The sequence below is a fragment of the Erinaceus europaeus genome, chromosome 13 (genome assembly GCF_950295315.1).
Source record: "Erinaceus europaeus chromosome 13, mEriEur2.1, whole genome shotgun sequence".
NCBI classification, from domain to species: Eukaryota; Metazoa; Chordata; class Mammalia; order Eulipotyphla; family Erinaceidae; genus Erinaceus; species Erinaceus europaeus.
The window spans coordinates 30849268-30875544 of NC_080174.1; the positions used below are offsets into that span (position 1 = coordinate 30849268).

Here is a 26277-nt window from a genome sequence, read left to right on the forward strand (position 1 = left end):
TCCTAGGTCCATGCTCCTAGAGGGATAGAGAATAGGGAAGCTTTCAATGGAAGTCATGGGGAATGGGACTCTGGTGCTGAGAACTGTGTGGAATTGTAACTTTCTATGGTCTTGTCAATCATTATTAAATCAATAAGAAAAAGTAAAAAGAAAATCCTAAAGAAAAAAATCCTAAAAGAAAGCTTCTGGAAATTATTCTTCTAGGAACAGCATATAGGTTGCACGCATTTCAGGACCAGTCTTCTTCAGGTGACAGTGTATGTTGTCCAGCTTCCCTTCTGATAGTGGAGAGAATGTTATCTATGTTTAAGTAGAAAATATTTGACTAAGTGCTTTAGTGCCCTTTTTAAATGTCTTTCCACTTTCTTGTTGAACTTACTAAGTCTAAGTATACTCACTGCAGACTATACTGCACACTTTTACTTTTAGGTATTTCTCCCTAATTTATGGATACATGTGAACAGACACAGATGTCTACTATCTAATGACCCCCTGACACACACAAATCACACCTTAAGTAAAGCGGCTGACACACTTTTTTTTTTTTTTGCCCTTGTTGTTTTTCTTTTTTTTTTTTTATTATTTTTTTCTTTTTTATTTAAGAAAGGATTAATTAACAAAACCATAGGGTAGGAGGGGTATAACCCCACACAATTCCCACCGCCCAATCTCCATATCCCACCCCCTCCCCCGATAGCTTTCCCATTCTCTATCCCTCTGGGAGCATGGACCCAGGGTCATTGTGGGTTGCAGAAGGTAGAAGGTCTGGCTTCTGTAATTGCTTCCCCGCTGAACATGGGCGTTGACTGGTCGGTCCATACTCCCAGTATGCCTCTCTCTTTCCCTAGTAGGGTGGGTCTCTGGGGAAGCTGAGCTCCAGGAAACATTGGTGGGGTCTTCAGTCCAGGGAAGCCTGGCCAGCATCCTGATGGCATCTGGAACCTGGTGATTGAAAAGAGAGTTAACATATGAAGCCAAACAATTTGTTGAGCAATCATGGACCCAAAGCTTGGAAAAGTGGAGAGGAAGTATTAGGGAGGTACTCACTGCAAACTCTAGTGTACTTCTGCTTTCTTACTTTGGTGCCATACTCCAAACCGGCTGACACACTTACCCATATTATTAGACCCACTACTGGGCTTCAATGCTGCTGCCAAGCCTTGTCTGCTCAGTCACACTGTGGATTCAGTGCCCAGGTGATGACCAATGTGCTTGAGGGATTTCCCTGGCACTCTCAATCCCAGCTCTGAAAAGCTCTAGTAAGGGTGATGTTTCTGTTTCAGTTTCAGTTATCTCATCAAGTTTCTGTGGTTGCTGGGAAATTGTGCAGATGCATTCACATCTGCCATATTTTCCCCTCAGGCTACTAGTTCCCAAAAGAGTTGGAACATTCTGGGAGTGCTTGTTCCGCCATGTTATGCCCTCAGGACATTGTCTATATCCCCGCAATATCTGGAGTGCTTTGGTCACTTCTCCCCCTTCTCATTCTCACGAGAGTTACCATCCTATCCTGGAGTGCTATGGTTATTCCTCCCCCTTCCCATTCTCGTGAAAGCTACTCCTATAAAAACCCTTCGTTTTCCGCACCTCGCTCTCTTGCCAGCGCTCAGAGGCAGGAAAGGTTACTGCATGAGGCGGCCATTTTCGCTACCTCCACGTGGCCCAACCTGTTTCTCTAGCACCCAACTCTGAGGTGCCATTATGTTGTTTTTGCTGGGCTGGCTTCACAGGCGGGTAACAGATGACCTGGGACTCATGGCTGGGTTGTACGCAGTATCTCTTTATTCATGCAGGACGCAGCGCAATCTATACCAAGCTAAGCTAAACTCTAAAAACTACAAACAATCTTGTCCTTATAAATATACTAGCCCAGTAGGGTGGGAACAGGATGCAACGCAGAGAGGGTGGAGAGAAAAGTGACTGGTGAAAATCAGGGGGCGGAGCAGGCAAGAATTCTATCAATGAACCACCAATGTCCTGGAGGGAGGGTGGTGCTTGTTAACAGTGGTTATGTAAATAGAATGAAGTGGTTATGTAAATAGAATAGTGTTAAGCAGGGGGGATTAAACTAATGAAACAGAAGGGGTTTTTAGAAGCATACCAACATGTGGTCACTCTCCCAGTTTGGTATCTGAGGCCCAGTCTATCACATAAATAGATGGTGACAGCTAATGAAGAAGGCTAGAAAGAGTTCTTTACTTGGAAAGTATGACACTCAAAAAGAGTTGATAGAATAAAAGTTATATCTAAAAACATAAAAGACATACAGTTATACAACAAATATATTTAGGTCCCTGCAATGTAATATGTGAAACACTGAGTGACTCAATGGTGAGCAAAACAAGTACAGTGACTGACTTCATAGAGCTTTTAGTGGTGGAAGAGGAAGAAAACACTGAAAATAAATTTAAAAACATATATATTTACTTTATTGTGACTACTGTGAAAAAATATGTTCCTGAGTAGGATATGTAAACTGAATCAGAGACAATAGTCCATTAGCTAGAATTATGGGAAAAAAGAATTCTCTTTCTACTTGGGTTTCTAGACTAATAACCTATATACCTGGAATTACTGAAAGTTGCTTTTGGTGGGAGAGTATATTTTCAGCTCCACTGTAGGGGAAAGGGGTAGGGTCCCAGACCTTTAGTGGTGGGTATGGTTTAATATATATATATATATATATATATGTAATATCTTTTAAAAATATTAAAAACAAAAAGAAGAATGCACATATTATATGTATCAAAATCTTTAGCTATACAATTTTTTACTGTGTTCCCTCAAGGTTCAACCTGTAGGAAATTACAGGTGAGCACTCTAATTAATGAACATTTCTGGAAAAAAAGCTTTTAATTTTCAAGTGTTAACATTTCAGGGTTCTAGAACAATCCCTCAGCCTTCTAATTCTTTCTCCAACTAGACAGATAATTTAAAGAAAATATTAGACAATTGAGCAAAGAAAAGTATTTAACTTTAAAAAAATGTATACACATGAGAGTACAATGAAGTGAAAGTCCACAGGCTTACTAGGGAATTCAGAAGTAATTTATATTGGGCATTGTGCCTCCAAGGATTTTGAGTAGTAGGGGAGAAGAATTGGAAGTAGCAGAGGGTTGAAAGTAATCTACAACTAACTAAAAGCAAGAGGTTGTTAATATAATCTAAATGAAAGAAGAATGACTGGTCTTTATTTACACTTTAAAAAAATCTGCATACTCCAGAAGTGGTTCTGAAGACTGGCTGATACTAATATGTCTAGGAGAAATTCATGGGAAGACTTCTAAGAATTGTAAGCATTTCTGCATTCTGGGGGGAAATCATGGCTAAAGCACTGGACTTATAAATATGAGGTCTAACTCCAGTCTTCAGCATTACATGTACAGGAGTGGTGCTTTGGTTCTGTCTCACCAAATATATATATTTTTAAAAAATAAGTTTATGCATCTGCAAGAAAATTTTGACTCAGTGTTTTCCAGTTAAGCTAGAAGTTGCTGCAACATGGAAAGCAAAATGCAGCATTTATTTCAAAATTATATGTACTAGTCTGCATAATATCAAAGATTCTTTTGGTTAGAATCACTTGCTTTAACATGTTTATCAGTTAAACATGTTGTCAGTTTCAAACATGCTGATACTTAATTAGAAACTCCAAAAACTTAGTGTACATAAAGCTGAACCAAATGTAAGAGTGTCACCAGGAAAATAGTTCAACTGGTAGAGCTCAGGATTTGCAAATCTGATGCTCCTGGTTCAATGCTCACATGTATGGGAATGGTACTCTGGCTTCTATTGCTCTCATTTGGCACACTACCATTCATTCTCTCTATGGACAAATAAATTTAGAAATTCAAATACATAAGCCCCAGAGATGATTGTAGCGAAAGAAAAAAAATCTGAATATGCTAATGCTAAAGAAATGTTAACCTCAATGAGACATTAACAAGATAAGACAGGAACACAAACATTGGACCCCAGGGTGGCACACTGTATAAAGCACTGGACTCTCAAGAATGAGGGACACAAACTATTAGAAAATTAATGGGATAGAAAAGTAGAGAACAGGTTACCATCAACAAGGATCTAAGGATCTTTTCTATAGAGGGGAAGTAGTACCACAGGGGTCACTGTCACAAAAAGAAAGAAAAAATAAAAATAAATGAATAAACCATAAAACCTCACCAAGAGTGGTAGAGTCTTTATGGAGGGACCAGGCCCCAGGAATTACCTTAGTGTTACAGAGAGAGAGAGCGCTAGGGAGACAGCATAATAGTATATTGAAAAAGAATTTTATGTTTGAGATATAAAAGGTCACAGGTCCAATCCCCAGCACCACCATAAGTCAGAGCTGAGCAGTGCCCTAGGGAAAAAAGAGGGGAGAGGATAAGAGAAGAGAAGGGAAGAGACAGGAGTGGGGTGAGAGGAGGGTATGGGAGAGGAGGGGATGAGAGAGAAAAAATAAACAAGAAAAAGTAAAGAAACAAGAGAGGAAGGAAATTTGTAGTGGTGCAATCCTTACAACAAATTATTTCATAATCAGTTATTTCAGAGGAATTATTGTAATTATCCATAATTATTCCAGGGAAAAAGCTTATGATTCTAAAACAGAAAGTACACTATACCTTAGGCTCTGTTCTATATATATAGGTTTTGTAAATTGTCAGGAAGTATGCCACCTGAAGTGGAACTAGGGAGTCCCATGAGCTAGGAAAGTTCTCACCTGATTATTGGAGCTGGAGGAAGCCTGGCATCTCTGGACATAGTCACAAGAGAAACATGATGGGGTGGCACAGGTAGAATTGATTTGGTTGAGATCTGTAGATTCAGTATCATGTGGTATGGGTCAAGAGAAACATGAAAGAAAAGCAGCAAAGCCCCCAGAGTTTGTAGACTGGGAGAAATATGGATTTTACAGAGAATGAGTAAGTTTCCTTGTTGTCTTAGAGTTTAAGAAGGCAATAAATGATTATTATCATAGCCCAGTTATTTGGAAGCTTGTCTTACTTTGAAAATTCAATGGTTATGATTTGCTGTACCCTAGGAGGCTTTTAACCAAAAGTGAAAGAATAGAAACTGTATACACCAGTGTTTGGTGTCCTCTCCCCATAGCTTTTACTGATGTTTTGCTACTGTGCTCTAGTTAAACTCTCTAGTGTTCAAGAATATTCTAGAATTATTGGAACTGACCATGCAGGACAAATTGAAATTTGTCATTTGCCCTTTGGCTCCTGAGCTACATACATAGTATAATTCCTAAACCCTATTTACAAGACCATCTATGGTCCTCCTAAGATTATGGTGCATACTGACCAGCTATTAATTCCCAGTCCTTAGTTTACCAAAGTGCTAAACTCTAGTTATATGATTGAATATTTCTCTGGTAGAGCACGAGTCACTGTTCCTTTATACCAAGAGTGGCATGACTCCTCCTCCCTTTATGGATGTTCTCCTCAGTGGAATTTTTAATATTGATTCTGAAAAATGGATGTTTCATATGTCCTTCAGTTTGCTAAGTTGAATTTTATTCTTATCTCTGTGAACACTGTTACAGGCCTTATGTATGACACCTGTTGTACAGAAAGCAACCCATGTTTGTGAACACTTTCTCTGCCTTTGTTGCTGAGGTATTTCTTATTAGACTGACTACAACCCTAAATATATTTCTAGATTATGGCTTATTTCTTCTAAACATGCATTTAGCATGCCTTACTACCCCGCTAGATGAGTAATTGTGAGATGCCATATGGCATAAGGTATGTTTGCTCTAGTTTGTCATTCACAGGTTCTGTTTGGATCCATGCTGAGCAGTTAAACCCCTCTCATATGTGAGCTCCTCACAAGAATACGACCTGATACATGAATTGCAGCAAACACCCCGGATATGTCATAATTGCCACCTTGGAGCCACTTGAACTTGAGGGCATCTCTGTTAGTCTCTGTTCTGAGCTTCCCTTAGTAATGGACCATCTCTGGGTTAGACACAGATAATAGACCACAGGTCTTCAGGCTAACAGGGCCTTATCTGATACCCAGTTATTACACCCGCACTCTGATGGGGTGAAGGTAGAGCTTGCAGGGGTAACCCTAGAATCACTGAAGATTTGCTTATTTCTCCTATGTTCATACAGACTGAACATCTTGTCCATATCTTTAATCAGAGTGGGGAATTTTTGTGACCCCCAACAGGAGTTTGGGACTATTAGCATAGGAATGATGTCAGCCTGAGGCTAGGACACATAAAATATAAAAGGCATGAAATTTGGTTGCTGCTTCTTCTCCTGGTCAGCATTTCGACAGTTCTTCAGGTATCCACCATGAATACTTCTGGGAACTGAACAGGTGTGACTCTGCTAGCCAGTAACCTTTTAGACCCCTCTACAGCCATGAGCAACCTATATCTCAGCTGATAATTGTTTATTTTATGGGACTAAACTTTTGATAACTATACTCAGACTTTATTGACCTAGTGTACTCTTAACCCTTGATGATTACGGCTTATTTTGCCTTTTATCTGTTTCACCCTAATAAACCTTGTATTGTTTAAACCTGTTCCCAGCTCCCTGCTGCGAATCCTTTTTTATGTTAAGTTTCAATACAGTTCTTTCTGTTATCTGAAAGTGGAACATTCTATTCATAGTGATTTGATTTTTTTTCTTTCATGTTTTGTTTTGTTTTTGCTTTTTTATTTTGTTTTTTTGTGTGTTTGCTTTGGGGTTTTGTTTCTTTTGGTTCCTTGGATTTCCAGTGGGATGAAGTGGTTGGGAATACTATTACTACTATTTATATAGAAGTAATTTTTAACATTGAGATTCCCCCAAATCTTACCAAATATCAAATAGAGACTATTTACTTTTGATTGGGGGAGAGATGGACTTCTGCATTCCTGTATATCCGAGCTCACATTCTGTGGCCATGAGTAGGAACATTCCAAGCTGCCCTGATTTCAGGACCCATCTTCCTTGGGTGGAGTATAGAGTATGCTGTCCATCCTCCCTTCAGAGGATGGAACATTCTCTACTGTTGCTGACCCAAGTTGAGGCCAAGGTCCTATGGGGGCCCACAAAATGGTCTATTTTATTGTTCCTGATTGAGATTACCAGTAACAACGGAGAGAGGGGTTTGAGGTCTAGTCTTATCATGTCTTTTTAGGAAACTCAGGACTCCCTGACATCTACAGCCATGACATCTACTCCCCAGAGACTAGCATACTTTAATGATGACTTTTTAGTCACTATCAGGCCACCCCATCAGCTGTGGCCCTATTTGGGGGAGTCCTGGGATTCTCAAACAGACATGAAGGGCCTCCCATCTTTCCATCCATTTTACTTGATACAACAGAGAGAAATTAAGAAGGGAAGGGGATATAGAGAGGGAGAGAGAAAGAGAGAGAGACCTCTGAAGTATTGTTTCATCATTTGTGAAGCTTCCTCCTTATAGATGAGGATCAGGGACTTGAACCTGTATTCATGTGTATGGTAATTTGTGCAATCAACCAGGTGCACCACTGTCTGGCCCTAGTGTTTCTCACTTTGTGCTCCATTCCTAACAATACAGAAAATCGTATCTTAGGTTTAATTTGTTTCAGTATTTTAAAGTGATTCACATCATGTAACAGTAACTAAATGATTACTTAGTAGCATAGCAAATCTGTAGCACATATTGTGAGGTTACTCAGGATAATATGATGAGCATAAAAGGGAAGAGAGGACTTCCAACTCAGTTTAGAGTTGGTAGGGAGACAGACCTATTATAGTGATCACATACTACATACACACAAACATACAGATTTTGTAGTTGGTATAACATAAATATACATGGATCATAAGGGGATGCATTGGATCGACCTTCTCGTGCTGCATCCCGTGAGTACCCATTCATTGGGGAAACTGACGATCCTTCCTAGCCAACTGAATCCACATGGATCCCAGTCACTTTCAAAGCCAGCAACAAGCAGCTCCTGACAGCTTTCAACCTGACGCTGCTGACTGGCTACGGAAGAAGGGCAAACGCTAGAAGAAGAATGGATCATAAGAATGTGCTGATTTAAATTATTCACAAAAAATTAACAAATAGGGCTGTAAAAGATAGCACAATGGTTATGCAACATATTTTCTGGGGGACTGGGGCGGTAGCACAGCAGGTTAAATGCACGTGGTGCAAAGCACAAGGACTGGTGTAAGGATCCCAGTTCAAGCATCTGGCTATCACATGCAGGAGGGTCACCTCACAAGTGGTGAAGCACGTCTGCAGATGTCTAGCTTTCCCTCCCCTCTCAATTTCTCTCTGTCCTATCCAACAATAACAACAATAAAAAAACAAGGGCAACAAAAGGGAAAAATAGCCTCCAGGAGCAGTGGATTCATAGTTCCAGCACTAAGCCCCAGCAATAACACTAGAGGCAAAAATAAGGAGCAGGAGAAGGAAGAGGAGGAGAAGGAGGAGGAGGAGGAAGAGGAGAAGAAGGAGAAGAAGAAGACGGCATTCCTGAAACAGTTGAAGATCTTAAGATCAAGTGAAACTAAAATAAGATTAAATAAATGGGACTTCATTAGACTGAAAAGCTTCTACACATCCAGTTTTCCAGAGAAAACTTCACAAGAATATATAAGCAACTAGAAGATGTGTCGTTTTCGCCAGGCTGGCTTCATGGGCACGGGCAGGTAACAGACGACCAGGGACTCATGGTTGAGCTGTAGGCAGTATCTCTTTATTCATGCAGGACACAGCACAATCTAAGCCGAGCTAAGCTAAACTAACAACTACAAACAATCTTGTCCTTATAAATATACTAGCCTAGTAGGGTGGGAACAGGATGTGACGCAGAGAGGGTGGAGAGAAAAGTGACTGGTGAAAATCAGGGTATGACAAGGAGAGGATCAGGGTGTGACAAGGAGAGGGGGTGGAGCAGGTGAGAATTCTACCACTAAACCACCAATGCCCTGGAGGGAAGGTGGTGCTTTATGTAAATGTAAAAGTGATTTATGTAAATAGATGGCAGTGGTTATGTAAATAGAATACAGTGGTTATGTAAATAGAATGCAGTGTTAAGCAGGGGGGATTTAAACCAAATGAAACAGAAGGGGTTTTTAAAAGCAGAATTAGAAGAATAATAAGCAACTAGAAGATGTTTGCACAATATACATCTGACAAGAGATTGATAGCAAACATTGTAAAAAAAAAAAAAGTACAGCTCAACAATACAAAATAAAAATAAAAAATGGCAAAAGCTATGAATAGACATTTTTCTGAAAAGATAAATATGGCCCAAAAGATATATGAAAAATGGTCCACTGGGGTTGGTGAGATAGCAGAATTTATGCAAAAAAAGACTCTCATTCCTGAGACAGCAAAGGGCCCAGGTTCAATCCTTAACATCATCATAAGTGAGAGCTGAGCACTTGTCTGGTTAAAAATAATAAGATTGGGTGGTGGGAGCAGTATGAAACTGTACTCTTATTAACTTATAGTCTTATAAATCGCTATTAACTCAATAAGCCAGGTGAAAATACATTGAATATTTCAAGTTCTATAACTGCCTACACTACAATCTGAGTATATATTTCTTGAGTCTATGCATTTAATGTATCAAATTTGTAAACTGATTGAATTCAGACCTTGGCCTTGGGCTGAACTGGGCTTAAATTGTTTAAGCAGTTCAAAATATTGTGTTTTTTTTTCCTCTTTTAAAAAAATAAGGGGCTGGGTGGTGGTGCACCTGGTTCACATACTACAATTCAAGAACTCACCATGATTTATATCATTTAATGTTATTTACATATAGCTGTATCTTATATAGTGATACAATCAGTTGCTTCTGGTCTTCCTAGTCTTAAGATTATAGTTGATGAAATATTTCAAAGAAATGGTAATTTTTAGAACTGTATGAACATACTATTTAATGTGCTTCCAGCAACTAAAAATACTGCAAAATTATGATAAAATATAAAAAAGAATCCAGCTATAAGTTATGCTTACCAAACCCAAGGTCTCCAATGTGTTTAGACCCTGGGCTGGATACCCTGCACTATACAGAAGCATCATGAATAGCACAAAGGAACTCCATGGATGGTGGAGTGGTACTTTGGTGTCTCTCCCTCTTTGTCTCTAAAAATATTTGGAACAAAAATTAAACCAGAGAGGTGCTGGGGCTTTGGAGTGGTTGATAGCACATTAAAAAATGTTTAAGTATTTTTTTTTAATTAATTGTTTTCCCTTTTGTTGCCCTTGTTTTTTTTATTGTTGTTATTGATGTCATCTTTGTTAGATAGGACAGAGAGAATTGGAGAGAGGAAGAGAAGACAGAGAGGGGGAGAGAAAGAGAGACACCTGCAGACGTGTTTCACCGCCTGTGAAGTGACTCCCCTGCAGGTGGGGAGTGGGGGTGCTCAAACCTGGATCCTTAGGCTGGTCCTTGGGCTTCGTGCCCTGTGTGCTTAACCAGCTGCGCTACTACCCACCCCCACCCCCCGTTTTTTTGTACAACATTCATCTAGTTGGCTACTGTTGTACTTAATTGAAAAATTCTCTTCAGATATTGGGCTTAGTATCTTCTCTTCCAGGCTGTCCCTTTTGTCTGTAACACAGAATGTGACTTCTGCACTTTCATCTTTGGTCCTTCAACCTTCATCTTTAACCCTAGGTCCCCAGTTGGTTTCAGGTCACTGCTGACATAAATCTTATCAGCTAGTTTTAAAACTAAAACATGTGCTAACATCATACAGCACAGACATTATCAGTCTAGAAGTACTAGCATATAAAGACAATTTCAGATTATGAGAATCACTAGTTTCATTGTTCTGGTCCTAGTTTCTCATATCCTGAAAGTGGTAACAACAAATATTGTCAGACTTGTTAATAATTAAATCATATATTTCAAGTATCTGGCATAGTGCTTTGCGCTTGATCCTTACTCATAATACAATCAGTAAATTCAGGATAATACAAACTATGCCAATTTAATAAATATCTACATTACCTAACCTGTAAGGTAACATCAAAATAGTAACTTTTGTTAATGAGCAGTTAGACTATATAAGATTATGCAGGTTACATGAGCCGATTTATTCTGTATTATTTTCTTAGACTTGCCCATAGTGTCAGGGACTGCTTTGCAGACACAGTTGCAACAGCTTCTTCCCCTGTACACATTAAAGAAAACATATTTCTAAGACTAAAGTTCAGCGTAGTTTCGGATTGAAACTGAAAAGTAAGCCTCATCACACTCATTTCGATATTGGCCCTTCCACATGCAAGGATCTAAAGAAGTGGAAGTGGGATGTCCATACACTTCCAAAACCAAAGCCAAAAAACTTCAGCTTTCAACCTTCCCGCTGGTTCCTAAAGCACCAACCACACCTATAATCTGTCAGGCTCTGCGCCACTTCCGTTTGCGCAGTTTAATTAAGTCAGCGTTTCAGATCTCGCGAAACCATTCGGATGCAGAAGTTCTTGAACGTAGATCTCGCGAAATTGGTTCTACATGTCCAAGATAGATTCTCGTCCTCCTCCACCTAGCCCTGCCAGTCCTTCCTTTCTTGGTCTCAGCCGCGAACTTGCTACTTTCTTCCTTGAGTTCACAGCCCTCCTCCAGTTGCCGAGTTCAGGCCGGAACCGGAAGTGAAGTGGGCGGGCCCGGCGGCGGAAAACACAACGGGGCTGCGGCCGGGAGTCCGTTGTGGTCGCTACCGCAGTCCCTTCCAGGGATCGCGGCGGCTGAAGGTCGGTCCGGAGGCGTGTGGGCGTGGGTCTCCCTCGGAGTGTCCGGGTGGCAGCCTCTCCAGGCCCCCCGGGCTCCGCGAGGGATCATGTCTACAGCCTCCGCCGCCTCCTCTTCCTCCTCATCTTCGGCTGGTGAGATGATCGAAACCCCCACCCAGGTCCTTAACTTTGAAGAGATCGACTACAAGGAGATTGAGGTGGAAGAGGTGAGCGAGACTCGGCACGGAGATGCCCTCTTCCCCCGCCCGGGTGGACAGTCCCCTCCTCTTCCTGAACCCAACTTTTCGGACTCCTGTCTAACTCTTCTGACTCCTGGGTCCCCTCCCTTCACGTTTTCCGCCTAAGAATCCCGAAGAGAACGGGTGTGTAGGGGATTTTCCGAGTTCAGTTTCTCTAGGGTAGCTCTCTTTTTCTTATGTCCGCACTCCTATGTTTGGATTTAATAACCCGGTGTCTGGTTTTGGGTAATATCAAACAGGATGATGAATTGGTGAGACTGTGTGGTCCGCCCGTTCACACATCTGCAAGTAGTAAAGTCATCAAAGACGTGGCCTTTTGGAAGTTTGAATTTACCGAGGTGTGTGTTCTTCCTAGTGGGAGATGTATATATGTTCGAATTCTTGTTAAGAACCTGGCACATAGGTGCTCAGTAAGTGCTTGGCAGACTAATCCATCATCGTGTTTAGTAGTGTGTTTGCCCAGTACCAAGTGGTACTGGTTTACCAGTGACATTTTAATAGAACTCGTACTATTAATTTTTTTTTTTTTTTAACAAAGTGAAACTTAGATCTATCTTTCTGCTTCCCTTCCTTCCATCCTTTTTTCCTTCTTTCTTTTCCAGAGCACTCACTGATCAGCTCTGGTTTATGTTGGTGCGGGGGGATTGAACCTGGGACTTTGGAGCCTCAAGCATGAGAGTCTCTTTACCATTATGTTATCTACCCCCGCCCCATATTAAATGTTTTAAGTATTCTACCTTGGATTGTTCTCACTAGAAGGATTACACGGTCAGTTATGAACAGGTCTTTCAAGGAGCGTGTTTTGGAGAGAAGTGAATGGTTTCTTTGACCACCAGGGATATAATTCATTATAAAGTAGTAATGTGTCATTAGTACTTTCATTTTCTCCTCCTCCTTCACCATTAGTACCTTTCTTCTTTATCAATTACAGAGAAATAGATTCTAAAGCCCATAAAATATATAAAAGTAAAAACTGCATATGTATTTTTTTTTAAAAAAACACTTTTAAAAGTTTCAAACCTTTAGTTTATATTACTGTTTATTGCTTTAAAAAAATCAAACACTTTGTATTAAATATGCTCTAAAGAGCCTATGTTATAGGTTCTCAAATAGTTATCTACATCAAAATTTGTTTATAGTGGCAACATAAAAGTAATGAGATAATTATTATTCAACAAATAAGTTTACTGAGAACATTTTACAAGTAGTATAAGTAGAAAGAGGGAAACATTTAGAGTTAGAGAGATAAGATATTCAATTTATTAGCTGTGTGATTTGGAACGAATTTCCTAACTAATACCTTTGAATTTTGGTTTCCTTAATTGTAAAACAGGGTAATAGTTACCAGTTCATTGTATCTGTATAAAAAATCTATTAGACAATTTTACAAAGCACCCAGTATGGAGCCTGACACATATTACTAGGAAACTGAATTCCAGAGAGTAACAGTGACCTGTTTTAAGGTCACATCGCTAAAATGGGCCAGTATTTTCAAAAGGGGTATGTGTGTTCTTCTATGATAAATTCCTTTTTCAGAAGTGGATAGTTGATCCAGCTTTCATGGATAACATTTTTTTTTTCTGTTTCAGTTTTTTTTAAAACTTTTAATTTAAATTTTATTTATTAAAAGGAAACACTGACAAAAACCATAGGATAAGAGGGAACAACTCCATACAGTTCCTACCACCAGAACTCCATAATTCAGTGAGTCAGTATAAAAGAATTGCAGTTTTTAAATAAGTGTTTTGTCTACTCTGTGGTGAGCTGTTTGTAGGCTACAGCTTATTATATAATAATAACTTGTACTTCATGGCCCACCAAATGCCTTCACAGACATCATTTCATTCTTTCACACTTCCTTGCTACTTTGTGCAGATAGAGGGAGAGACACTAGAGCACTGAAGTTATCCCAACTGGTGTAAGAACAGACACCCTTCCAAATGAGCTAGCTTACTGTTTTTAGAGCATTCTTGGAACCTTAGTTTTCACACACTACTTTTTGAAACTTTTTTTTTTTTTTACATTATTGCTTGGAAAAATCAGTGTTATTAAGGGGACTCTTATTTAACTTGTGGACCCAAAATAAACAGGGCTAAATCATTGTGGTGAGGTGGGGAGGAGGAATACATATCAGCATTAATCTGAGACCATTTATATTTAGAAAACATTCATAAATTTTATAAGGCAATGTTTCTAAATTGACTTCCCTTTAAAAACTAAAGTCCTTTTTGCATTTCTCTGTTCTATTTTTACAGAAGAGGAATTGTGGAAAAATATCAAGTATTTCTAGGTTTGCCATTGAGCATGGATGTTTAGATGGAAGGATACAATTTGGATGTGTGCACTTTTTCACACTCCTGGTAAAATTGATTTTTGAGGAAATTCAAAATAATTTATGATAATATGTCAGGGAAACTTATCCTATTCAGACACAAATATTACAAAGCTTGATGTGTAGCCTTACATTAGAAATTTGGTGAAGGTAAAAAGCAACTTCCTTTCAGCACTTTGTAGTTTGAATAGTAGATTTTTAAAAATTGTTTACTTCAGTTGTCAGCATGTTTCAGTATGTCTCCTGCTCATTAAAAAAAAAAAAAAAGTGATAGCCAGGCCAATGTCTAAAGCAGAACAGAATTGGACAGGGCTTATTATAACATTGCTGGATTTTACCCTCAGACTCAGTTATCCTGGATTGTAACCCCCAAAATTATACTAGTTATACTAGTGCTTCTAACCAAAACACCATGTATTGAGAACCACTGCCTTCCAAACTTTGCCACTTTTGCATTCTTGAAGCACTTCTCTTGTCTTCTTCTGACACTCTTCTGGTTTACTTGACTCCCAAACAGACATGATGGGCCTAGACCTCAGATATATTCCTCTCTCCATTGTTACTGGTCATCTCTACCAGGAACAACACAACAGACCCCTTTGTGGGCCCCCTTTGCTTGGTTAGGTTGGTTTTCTTTTCATTGTGCTCTAAACATTTGGTGATTGAAACCTCAATTCTGGGAGCCCTGATATGTACTTCTTTTTTTTTTTTTTCTTTAAATGATCTTATCCTACTGGTGACTAGAAATATTAACTAAATGCTGGTTGCATTCCCAGATGTTATCTTCTGTCTGACTCTCAATAACCTTTGCTTCCACTATTTTGATATCTCCACTTACATATTGAGTAGGCTTCTTGAACTTTGCCTAAGTAACATAAACCTGTTATTAAAAAAACACATCCATGGGGGCCAGGTGGTAGAGCAGCCAGTTAAGCGCAGGTGGTGCAAAGTGCAAGGACCTGCATAAGGATCCTGGTTAGAGCCCCTGGCTCCCCACCTACAGGGGTTTAGGGGTTCGCTTCACAAGCAGAGGTGAAGTAGGTCTACAGGTGTCTGTCTTTCTCTCTCCTCTCTGTCTTCCCGTCCTTTCTCCATTTCCTTTTGTCCTATCCAACAATGACAGCAATAACAACAACAATAATAACAACAACGAGAAACAACCAGGACAACAAAAAAGAAAAAAAAAAGCCTCTAGGAGCAGTGGATTCATAGTGCAGGCACCGAGCCCCAGCAATAACCCTGGAGACAAAAAAGAAAAAAGAAAAAAGAAAAAAATCCAGGACAGTAATGGACAGGACTTGGATGTGAGAAGTATCCCAGCAGCACCAAAACTCAGAGCCAGAGTTGGAGTGGAATCTGCTTCCACCATTCTGTTAGCCTTTATTAAACTGTTGTCTGATGTATACTTTACCTTTAATTCTACTTTTTCTCTCCACCCCTTCCTACCTTGTGCAGATTATTAGTATACACTTTTGACTCTTCTTATAAAACACATCCCAAAGATAGAAACAGGCTGCCAATGTCCATGTCCAGCGGAGAAGCAATTTCAAATGCCAGAACTCCCATCTTCTGTACCCCATAAAGAATTTTGGTCCATACTCCTAGAGGGACAAAGAATAGGGACATTTCCAATGGAGGGAATGGGACATGGAACTCTGGTGGTGGAAACTGTATGGAATTATACCCCTGTTATCTTAAAGTCTTGTTAATCATCATTAAATCACCAGTAAAAGATTAAACACATACACACCCATCCCGGATCTATTTTCTTGTACCACCATTAATTTTCTTTGTCCTACATTCATTCTTTTCCTTGGGATGCTATAATGGCTTCTGATCTGTTCTCCTTATATGCTAGCTTCCCTGCAGTCTTCATCTAAGAACTAGAATGAGTGTGTGTGTGTGTGTGTGTGTGTGTGTGTGTGTGTGTGAGAGAGAGAGAGAGAGAAGGAGAGAGAGAGATATATATCACACCTTTTTCTCCTTTACCAGTTCTTTTTTTAAAAAAATATTTATTTTATTATTTATTTATTCCCTTTTGTTGCCCTTGGTTTTTTTTATTGTTATTATCATTGTTGGATAGGACAGAGAGAAATGGAGAGAGGAGGGGAAGACAGAGAGGGAGAGAGAAAGACAGACACCTGCAGACCTGCTTCACCACCTGTGAAGCGACTCCCCTGCAGGTGGGGAGCTGGGGGCTCGAACCGGGATCCTTATGCCGGTCCTTGTGCTTTGCGCCACCTGCGCTTAACCCGCTGCGCTATAGCTCGACTCCCCTTTTACCAGTTCTTATTGCACTTAGACTGAAATCCAGAACTCGTGGTACCAAGATCCATTCAGGATCTAGTCTCTCTTCCTGTCTCTGTCTTTTCTTGCATCATTTTTGTTTGTTCCCCACTGTGCACCGCCCACAGTGAATACTCCCAAATATTTGAGAGAGGTTCATCACCTTTCTCACTGAGGTCTTTCAGCACTATCCTCTTTAAAATTGGAGAGTGGAGTACATATGCATGTATGTACACAACTATCTGCCTTTTCTTAGCACTTTTAGTATTTCATAAAATACTATATCCTTTTCAAATTTATCTTTCTATTTGCCTCCATTTACAAAAATTCCAGCAGTATAAGCAAGAATAATTTTGACTTGGGTTGTTCACTTTTCTATCTTCATTTCCTAGGGTAGCATTGTATTCTATAAGATATGGTTCAAATATTGCTGCTTAGGGAAGGAGAGCCCTTCTTCTCCCACCCCCCTTAGGGCTTCTATATTGTTTGTTTTTTCTGGGATTGGTTCCTCAAGTCATTAAAATATCAAGTTAGTAACTTACTTGTTTGATTTTGCCATACTGTCCAGCTTGAAATTTGTCAATCTGTTTGTCACATCCCATCTTGTTGGGTAGCGGGGAGGCACCTAGCACCTACACATACCTCTTTGGAGACCAGGCCTCATATATGCATGGCTTCTCTGCACAAGGCAGCTTTTCTATTTAGAAAAGACTAAGAAAGGGAAGGACACCATAGCCACAGCACCAGAGCTTCCTCCAGTACCATCACATCTCCCATGTGGTACTAAGATTCCAGCCTGGGCTGAGAGTATGATCTACCCAGTGATCTCTAGCCAACATTGTTTTCCCTCTGCTATCTGATGTTTTTTTCTTGTCTTTTTTTATGTTGATTATCTTTGCTCTTACTCCCCCACCCCATTTACTAAAAAATGTATTTCATGTACACCAAAATTTTTTTCTTACTTACTGCTTTATTTTTGGCACAACAAGCAGTAAGAGTATATAGTAGGCATTCAAGAAACTTAGGCTTAAGTTGTAAACAAATTAAGGTCAATGTTGGCACAAGCCTAACTTGCATGCATTGAAAACAGAAGGTTGACCTTATTCACTTTTTATAATTTTTATTTTATTTATTTATTATTGAGAGAGAAGAGGGAAAATGGGGGGCGGGGCTGGGGACATATCAGAGCATCACTCTAGTATATGCACTTCCAGGGACCAAACTAAGGACCTTATGCTTGAGAGTCCAAAGCTTTATTCACTGAACCACTTGTTGGACATTGACCTTACTCATTTTTTCCTGCTTGCTGACCTGGGCTTCCCTGCTGCCTTCACTGACCACCTGAAACTCAGCTGAGCTCTCTATTTTACTCCCTGTATGTGGGCTAGCTACTGCACCATGGCCCCCTTCCTATTACAGAAGACTTTAATTCTCAGCTTCCTTGATTTTTCTCTAGGCAGGTATTTTTCTGCATTATTTTCATGTTCCATGTTCTACTGGGACTGAGGAAACATGAGTCAGACCTTCTACTGTCTCCCTTGTCACTTTCTGTGAGACTGCTTCTGAGAAATAGAGTATGAATTTCTTTCATGAACCTAGCCTAGGAGAGAAGTGAATGACTTCTTGCAGTCCTGGATCTTATAATGCCTTTGACTCTCTTCAACTGTTGTATTTAAGTACCATTATCTTGACTTGAATTTCTTCCCTACCTTTCCTTCATACCATGAAGTCAAGGGTCATATGTTTTTATAATTTTTTAACCCCCCAATATCTTGTCTTGTCTTGTCTTGTCTGTCTGTCTGTCTATCTATCTATCTATCTATCTATCTATCATCATTTTACCAGAGTACTGCTCAGCTCTGGCTTATAGTGGTATGAGAGATTGAACCCTTTGGGCCCTCAGTCATGAGAGTCTCTTTGCATAACCATTATGCTGCCTACCCCTGCCCAACTCTTAATATCTCTACATGCAGACCATCTGAAGAAATAGGAAATATATATTTTCTAATATTCTATTCATATTATTTTAATGTGCTGGGGCCACAGAAACTTAAGCATGAGAGTCTTTTGCATAACCATTATGCTATCTCCCTAGCCCCAGCCTAGACATTACTATTTATGTATTTTAGCAATCTTGGCCATCTTAGACTTTATTCTTATTCTAGGCCTTATTTTCCCTACATATGAAAATATCTTACAACCCTCCTGTGAGTAGAAGTTGTTTTTTTTTTTGCCTCCAGGGTTATTGCTGGGGCTAGGTGCCTGCACTACGAATCCACTGCTCCTGGAGACCATTTTTCCCCCTTTGTTGCCCTTGTTGTTTATCGGTGTTGTTGTTGCTATTATTGTTGTTGGATAGGACAGAGAGAAATGGAGAGAGGAGGGGAAGACAGAGAGGGGGAGAGAAAGACAGACACCTGCAGACCTGCTTCACCTCCTGTGAAGCGACTCCCTTCTAGGTGGGGAGCCGGAGTCTAGAACCGGGATCCTTACGCTGGTCCTTGCGCTTTGTACCACGTGCTCTTAACCCGCTGCACTACCACATGGCCCCTGGGGGAGAGTCTTTAAAGGGCTTTGGGCTTTTAATGAATGTGCTTATCTTACTTTTCAGAGTATTGCATAATATTTCTCAAGGGAAGGAGAATTTATCACATCCTCTGTTTGCCCACAGTTTGTTCCCATAGTTTTAAGTCAAAAGTTCAGAGTCAGTTATCATCTCATCTAGGTGGCACTTTTGTACCACAATAAAGTCATAGAACTTAACATAGTTTTCGTGATAGTGTGATCCACAAATAGAATGTGTGGTGGCATCTCTGCTTGGATATTCCTGAAAATACAAAACTAAAACAAGACATACTTTCTACATACTGGTTGCTTTGATGCATTTGTAAATACACTGGAAGAATATACTGAATTACTTTACAGTCATTTTGTAGTGATTGCAATTTTATAGTCTGAATTCCATCCATACCTTCTTAGCCTAAAGTTGCAATTTGTTTTAATACCCGTTTGCTTTTCACTGTGGTTTATTGTAAGAGCAATAAATACTGTTGCTCCTGACTGACTCATTCCCAACTCCAAGCAGTTATTCTCTTGGTGTTTCGGGGCACCAGAGCTTTTCAGAGATGGCTGGGGGGGAAGGGGTGGGAGAGGGAGAGAGGCAGATAGACACTCCCAACACTTAAGCTATATCTAGTGTGGTGGGGACTGGGTACAGAATTGGGTTAAGAACATGACAAAGCAGATACACTACCCATATGAGCTATTTTGCTGACCCACAGCTATTGTTCTCTTATAATGTTTAAAGACATGCCTGGTTTTGACATACAAATCTTTCTACTACCTGGACAAATCTGGGCATTTCTCTTTATTGTTGATAAAACAGGAGCCCAAAGACTAACTTGCCCATCATTATATAGCTCATTATTATATAGAATCTTTACTCAAATGCATCACTTAGGTTCCAGATCCTTGGTAAGCCATTATTCTAGTCATGCAAAGTTTAGCAAGTAACTATCTGTGGTAAAAGATACTAGACAACAAATGCATATGCCTAGTGTTGGCTCCTTTTTCTTATGAGAGATATGGGGAAGATCAAGAGTTTAAACAGCCGTAGGATCCTCAGCACTCAACTAGGGGGAGTAAAGTGAAACTCACCAAAGGAAGACCAACTGCCAATTATATTGGTATATTTCTCCCTAGGGGAAACCCAGTTTGCTTTGCTCAAAAAAACTGAATATAGGGTGCATTGATTATGGCATACCTTAAACTTCAGATTTTCTCTGAATGCTTCTTTGAATATTTCCTGACCTTGGGATCTTGAGCAAGTTGCAAGCATATTTACTTATCTTTGAAATAAAGGAGGATTGGGACTGAGTGGTTGTGCACCTGATAGAGTGCACACATTAATCTGAATAGAGGATCCAAGTCTAGGGTCCTAGTACCCACTTATAGGAGGGATGCTTCACAAGTAGTGCAGGAGTGTTGCAGGTGTCTCCTTTGTCTTGTACCCTCTAACAAAAAGAAAGAATTAAAAAAAAAATGGGTGATAAAAACAGTGGAGTTATTGATCAGGCACCAAGCCTCAGCAATAACTGTGGTGGCAAAAAATAAAATATAATAAAGAAAGATTAAGTGTATGAATGCATGAAAAGCACATAGGCTAGTATCTTTTGGGTGGCTTTTATGCACCAAAATCTGAGAAATGTTCTTACTGCTTTGCATAATATTTAAAGTAGAATCAGTGCTATTAATATTGTGACCACATAGTCCATTTTACAACTGTTAGCCTAGTAGGTGTTATTAGTACCTCTTTCTTACTCTACAAAGAGTCTTAATGGAGCACCTGGTGGTACACCTGGTTGCTTTGTTTTGCTGAACATTGCTCAGCACTAATTTATTGTGCTAGGGATTGAATTTAGGACCTCAGAACCTTGAGCATGAAGGTCTTTTTGTATAAACATTATGCTATCTCTCAGTCCCCAAACTCAAGGCTTGTAGAAATTTTGTGTTAAACAAGACTATTAGTACCATTTTTTTTTAGTAACATGTATTCACTTCATTTTCTAATTTATAACAATGAAGTACTTTTTAAAGCATGCACTAGAAAATGAAATATTTATGACCCATTTTATTGAGCTATTTGCTTTATGGTGGTGCTCTGGATCTGGTGGATCTGTAGTATCCAAAGTGTACTACTAGTCAAAGTAGTTTTTATTGTTATATATATGGTTGAAGCGATGGTAGAAACTGCCCTCCTCTCTGAAGGGAGGTTGCATCATCCTACCGTCCTACTTGAGGAGTACTAGTTTTGAACTGAGTACAGCCTGGAATGTTCCCAGCTGTGACCATGAATTGCAGGCTGGGGCCAACAGGGATTTAGAGATTATACAGGCTCCTTTGCTATATATGAATATATATGGGCACTGCGTCAGGTTGATAAACAGTTAATTTTATTCCTAGATCTTCAAATTTGGAAGCTACTCTCTGCCCTGATCCAACTTTCTGGCCCTGGTCTCAGCTCTGACACTGTCTTCCCAGACAATATTTTTTCTATCTTCATGGTAGCTATCAAACTCAGGCAAAAGATACCAAAATCATGGGCCCCGGGAATTTACCTAAAATAGACTTCCTTGCTTCTTTCCACCTAGAATCCGCTATTTCTACTTTTTGAATCCTGTTCATTAAACATTTTGTTTTGCTTTATATCTTACCACCAAGTTGCAGATGCTACCATGATACAATCCTGACTTCCCTGGGCAACCTTACCTCACCTCATCTCTCCAGACCTCTACTTCACTAGGGAAATATAGAAATAGAAACAATTGGGAGTATGGATCAGCCTGCCAATGCCCATGTCCAGTGGAGAAACCAGAACTCCCAGGGACCAGATAGATGTTGGTGCATCTGGTTAAGCACACACACTACAATACACAAGGATCTAGGTTCAAGCCCCTAGTCCCCATCTGCGGGAGGAGGGGGGCGGGGAAGCTTTATGAGTGGTGAAGCAGGGCTACAGGTATCTCTCTTTCCTTCTCTACCTCCCCCTCCCCTCTCAGTTTCTATCTCTATCCAATAATAAATAAATAAAACTTAAAAAAACAGAAGAAGCCAGAACTCCTACTTTCTGTAGCCCATAAAGAATTTTGGCCCAATTTTAGGGAGAAATGATAGGGGGAAATGACCAGGGGCCTCTCTCCAATTCCACCGGGACCTGGAGAGAGAAGAGGAGGGAAGGAGTGACATTCAGAAGTAGTGATAGATGTAGATGTGACTTAGAAAGGAAGAGAAGGCAGGATCATTAAAAAAAAAAAAAAGCAAATATAGAAAAATATAGACAGTTAATAGAAATAATAGTCAACCCATATCTGCAACCTTTAGAGAACTACATAGCTTCCAGTAGAGGGAATGGTGCAAAATAATACCCTCGTTATCTTATAATTTTGCAAATCTATATTAAGTCACTAATAAAATTAAAAGAATATATACATATATATATGGTCGAGTGGTAGTGCAGTGGGTTAAGCACACATGGCACGAAGCACAAGGACTGATGTAAGCATCCCAGTTTGAGTCCCTGGCTCCCCACCTGCAGGGGGTTGCTTCACAAGCAGTGAAGCAGGTCTGCAGGTATTTATCTTTCTCTCCTCCTGTCTTCCTGTCGTCTCTCCATTTCTCTCTGTCCTATTCAACAACAATGACATCAGTAACAACAACAGTAATAACCACAATAATGACAAAGCAACAAGGGCAACAAAAGGGGAAAAAAACCCTCCTAGAGCAGTGGATTTATAGTGCAGGTACTGAGCCCCGACAATAACCCTTGAGGCAAAAAAATAAAAAACATATATATATATATTATATAGTGACTGAAAGCATACTTTAGATGTTCTTGCTTTTTTGTTGTTGTTTTCCTGAGCTATCTTCTGTATCTTCTGATTCATCTTCCCTGTTTAATTTGTATTTTGTCTCCTAGAATCATTTTTCCTGTTTTGGTTTTAAGCCATAACCTTTCAAAGAAAGACACAAAAATATTTTAATAACTTCTTTCTTTAATGAAGATTCATTTTAGTGCAGTGGCAGATTCACATAGTGATGTTTCTAAAGTCTCCTATCAATATAAGACTTTCAAATTCACTTTATTGGTACAGGTTGTTCTATTTGTTTCTGGTTTTCTGCGCTTTTTAAATACAGGTTGTTGGAAGAGGAGCCTTTGGAGTGGTCTGCAAAGCTAAGTGGAGAGCAAAAGATGTTGCTATCAAACAAATAGAAAGTGAATCTGAAAGGAAAGCTTTTATTGTAGAGGTAAGTTGAGCTTTCATTCTTGTTGTATATCCTTTACCTAAAGAACTCTGTGAATTTAATATTATGAAAAAAAAAATTTCTCATTGTCATTTGTCTGTTTAGTGGAGCATCAAGAATTTTCCTGAAATTTGTATTGTGCTCTTTTGGACAAAATCGATGGAACTAGACATGATTATGCTTCTTAAAGTAACAAGGAGATGAAAGACAACTACTCATGTGTAGAATCTAGAGATCTGACATAGATGAACTCAAGTGGAAAAAAACAGAAGGAAACAAACTGTTTCTAAGACTTCTAAGAACTATGGTGGTTGTCTTTGGGAGGTAGAAAGGTGGCGGAAGGCAGGGATGAGGCTATGATTGGTCAGGTGTTTTGTCACTCAAATAGAGCTCTGGGCACTTTAAAAAAAGAGAGAGAGAGAGAAGTTAAACAAAAAGGAAAAGTCTTGGAGTGATAACCCCTGGTGTGTCAGGAATCTTGGTAAAGAAAATAGCTCCGCAGGAAGCCTGCCAGAAGTGAGTGTCCAGCCCCTGGGGGCTGGTTCTAGGGTGGGGGGCGGATGGGTGAGCTCAGAAATAATCAAAAGATTTTCCTTTCTTTGTCCCCCTGGCCTCCATTTGTCAGCCCAAGAGTGGGTTATGGGGTTATATTTTGGTGTCACTCTGACCAGCCCGGTATCCTACCCTATCCAGAGGATTCCAGGTCACAAACTGCTGCTTGTTGGAGCTCATGGCAGCTGCTGCTCCAAAGTCACCATCTTGCCTCTGCCCCGTCTGTGTTTCCTTTTTATAAATAAAAATTAAAAAAAAAAAAGAAAGGTAGGGGATTCAGAAACTTGGTGGGTTTTGTAGTGTGAAACTATACACTATAATCTTACAACTTTGTAACCTATTCAACTCATGCCAAATGTGAGAGAAAAAAAAGAATTTTGTTGAACAAAAAATAATGCCCCAGGAATGTTTTCTCATTCACCCTTTTTTTTCTTTTTTTTTTTTTTTTTTGCCTCCAGGGTTATTGTTGGGTCTTGGTGCCGGCACCATGAATTCACTGCTCCTAGAGGCTATTTTTCCCTTTTGTTGCCCTTGTTGTTATATCGTTGTTGTGGTTATTACTATTGTTGTTATTGACGTCGTTGTTTTTGGATAGGAGAGAAATCCAGAGAGGAAGGGAAGACGGGGGCGGCGGCGGCCGAGAAAGATACCTGCATACCTGCTTTACCATTTGTTTAGCGATTCCCCCTGCAGGTGGGGAGCTAGGGGCTTGAACCAGGATGGTTACACTGGTCCTTATGCTTCCACCACTGCACTACTGTCGGACTCCCATCATTCACACTTTTAATTCTGATTAAAAATTAGTAGAGTCTGTGGAAAACTGAGAAATGTTATGCATGTATAAACAATTGTATTTACTGTCAACTGTAAAACATTAATCCCCCAATAAAGAAATTTAAAAAAAATTAGTAGAGTCTTAACTACATGAATCACCTCTGAATTAAAATAAAATCTTATCCATAGTTATTCAGATATATTTCAAGACATAGAATTTTAATTTTTACATTTTTAAAAAATATTTATTTTATTTATTCCCTTTTGTTGCCCTTGTTGTTTTATTGTTGTAGTTATTATTGTTGTTGTTGTTGTTGGATAGGACAGAGAGAAATGGAGAGAGGAGGGGAAGACAGAGAGGAGGAGAGAAAGATAGACATCTGCAGACCTGCTTCACCGCCTGTGAAGCGACTCCCCTGCAGGTGGGGAGCTGGGGTTGGAACCAGGATCCTTATGCCGGTCCTTGTGCTTTGCGCCACCTGCACTTAACCCGCTGCGCTACAGCCCGACTCCCGAATTTTAATTTTTAAATAGAAAGGAATAGTATTCTCACCTATTATCCAAAATTAAGAAAGGAAGTTTTATGATTTCAGTTTTGATTGAATTATTTTAGAAATTTAAATGAAATGATTTTAAAGAAAGATAATTTCAGACTTGACTTTTCTCATTTGGCATGAAAAATATGAACTCTTAGACTGATGATGGAGAATTCAGTCATCGTGAGATTATTAAGTTTTTTAAATTTGTTGAACAGACAGAAATCAAGATAAAGAAAAACATCCACAGCACTGCTTTACTGCTCATTTCATAATTTCAAAAACTGTTTTATAATATTTCAAATGCATAATTTTGAGAAATGAAGATAGCTGTGATATAATTAAAAAGATTTTTTATAGTTGGTTGTATGAATATAAGATATTTTAGTGAATTTTTTTTTTTATTTTTTTAATCAGAGAAGAGTGATCTCTGGTAATAGTATGTCCTGGAAATCTGTCTTCAACTTTGCCTTGGTTATGATAGGGCTGTTGGTAATACACTGTTGCTATATGTTGAATGCTGAGGCCCAGCAAAATAGCTCACCTTGGAAGGTGCCTGCTTTTCTATATACATGACTCAGTTCTAGCCCTGGTCCCCACTGTACTGGGGAAACTTTGGTTCTATGTGTATCTGTCTCTGTATCTGAAAAAGTCTACCCAAGTGGTAAAGCCCCCCCTCAGTCTCAGCAATAACAACAAATAATACTAGAAGTGAAAAGCCAAAATCAAAACACATAATAGCTGAGAGGAGTGACCTTAATCAAGATCATATATATATGAATTATATATTATTAGTAGTTATATTATATTATTATGTTATATTGTATTATTAGTAATTATGTACTAAATTATATTATTATAGTATATACTATATATAGTATATAATTTAAAGAATCAGCAAGTTTATATCTTCTTTAGGAGGATCTGGAAGTTCATTTCTGGGATTTAACTACTTTGATCTTTTTCAGAGAGAGAGAGGGAGAGAGAGAGAGAAAGACAGAGAAACAGAGATACACCACAAGACCACAGTACTGAAGCT

The 26277-nt window shown here is 39.3% G+C and overlaps 1 protein-coding gene across 2 annotated transcripts in view; it reads left to right on the forward strand.

Moving 5' to 3' along the window:
- The first annotated feature begins 11435 nt into the window (after positions 1 to 11435).
- The window catches only part of MAP3K7 (mitogen-activated protein kinase kinase kinase 7), a 106912-nt gene continuing 92070 nt past the window's right edge, over positions 11436 to 26277 (forward strand). The window contains exons 1-2 of one of the 2 annotated variants that reach the window (XM_060205477.1): positions 11436 to 11924; positions 23269 to 23379. In XM_060205477.1, the coding sequence (XP_060061460.1) occupies positions 11805 to 11924; positions 23269 to 23379 (231 nt within the window). In that variant the 5' untranslated portion in view covers positions 11436 to 11804. The remainder of the gene's footprint in view (positions 11925 to 23268; positions 23380 to 26277) is intronic. The other variant, XM_060205478.1, reaches the window with a different exon arrangement.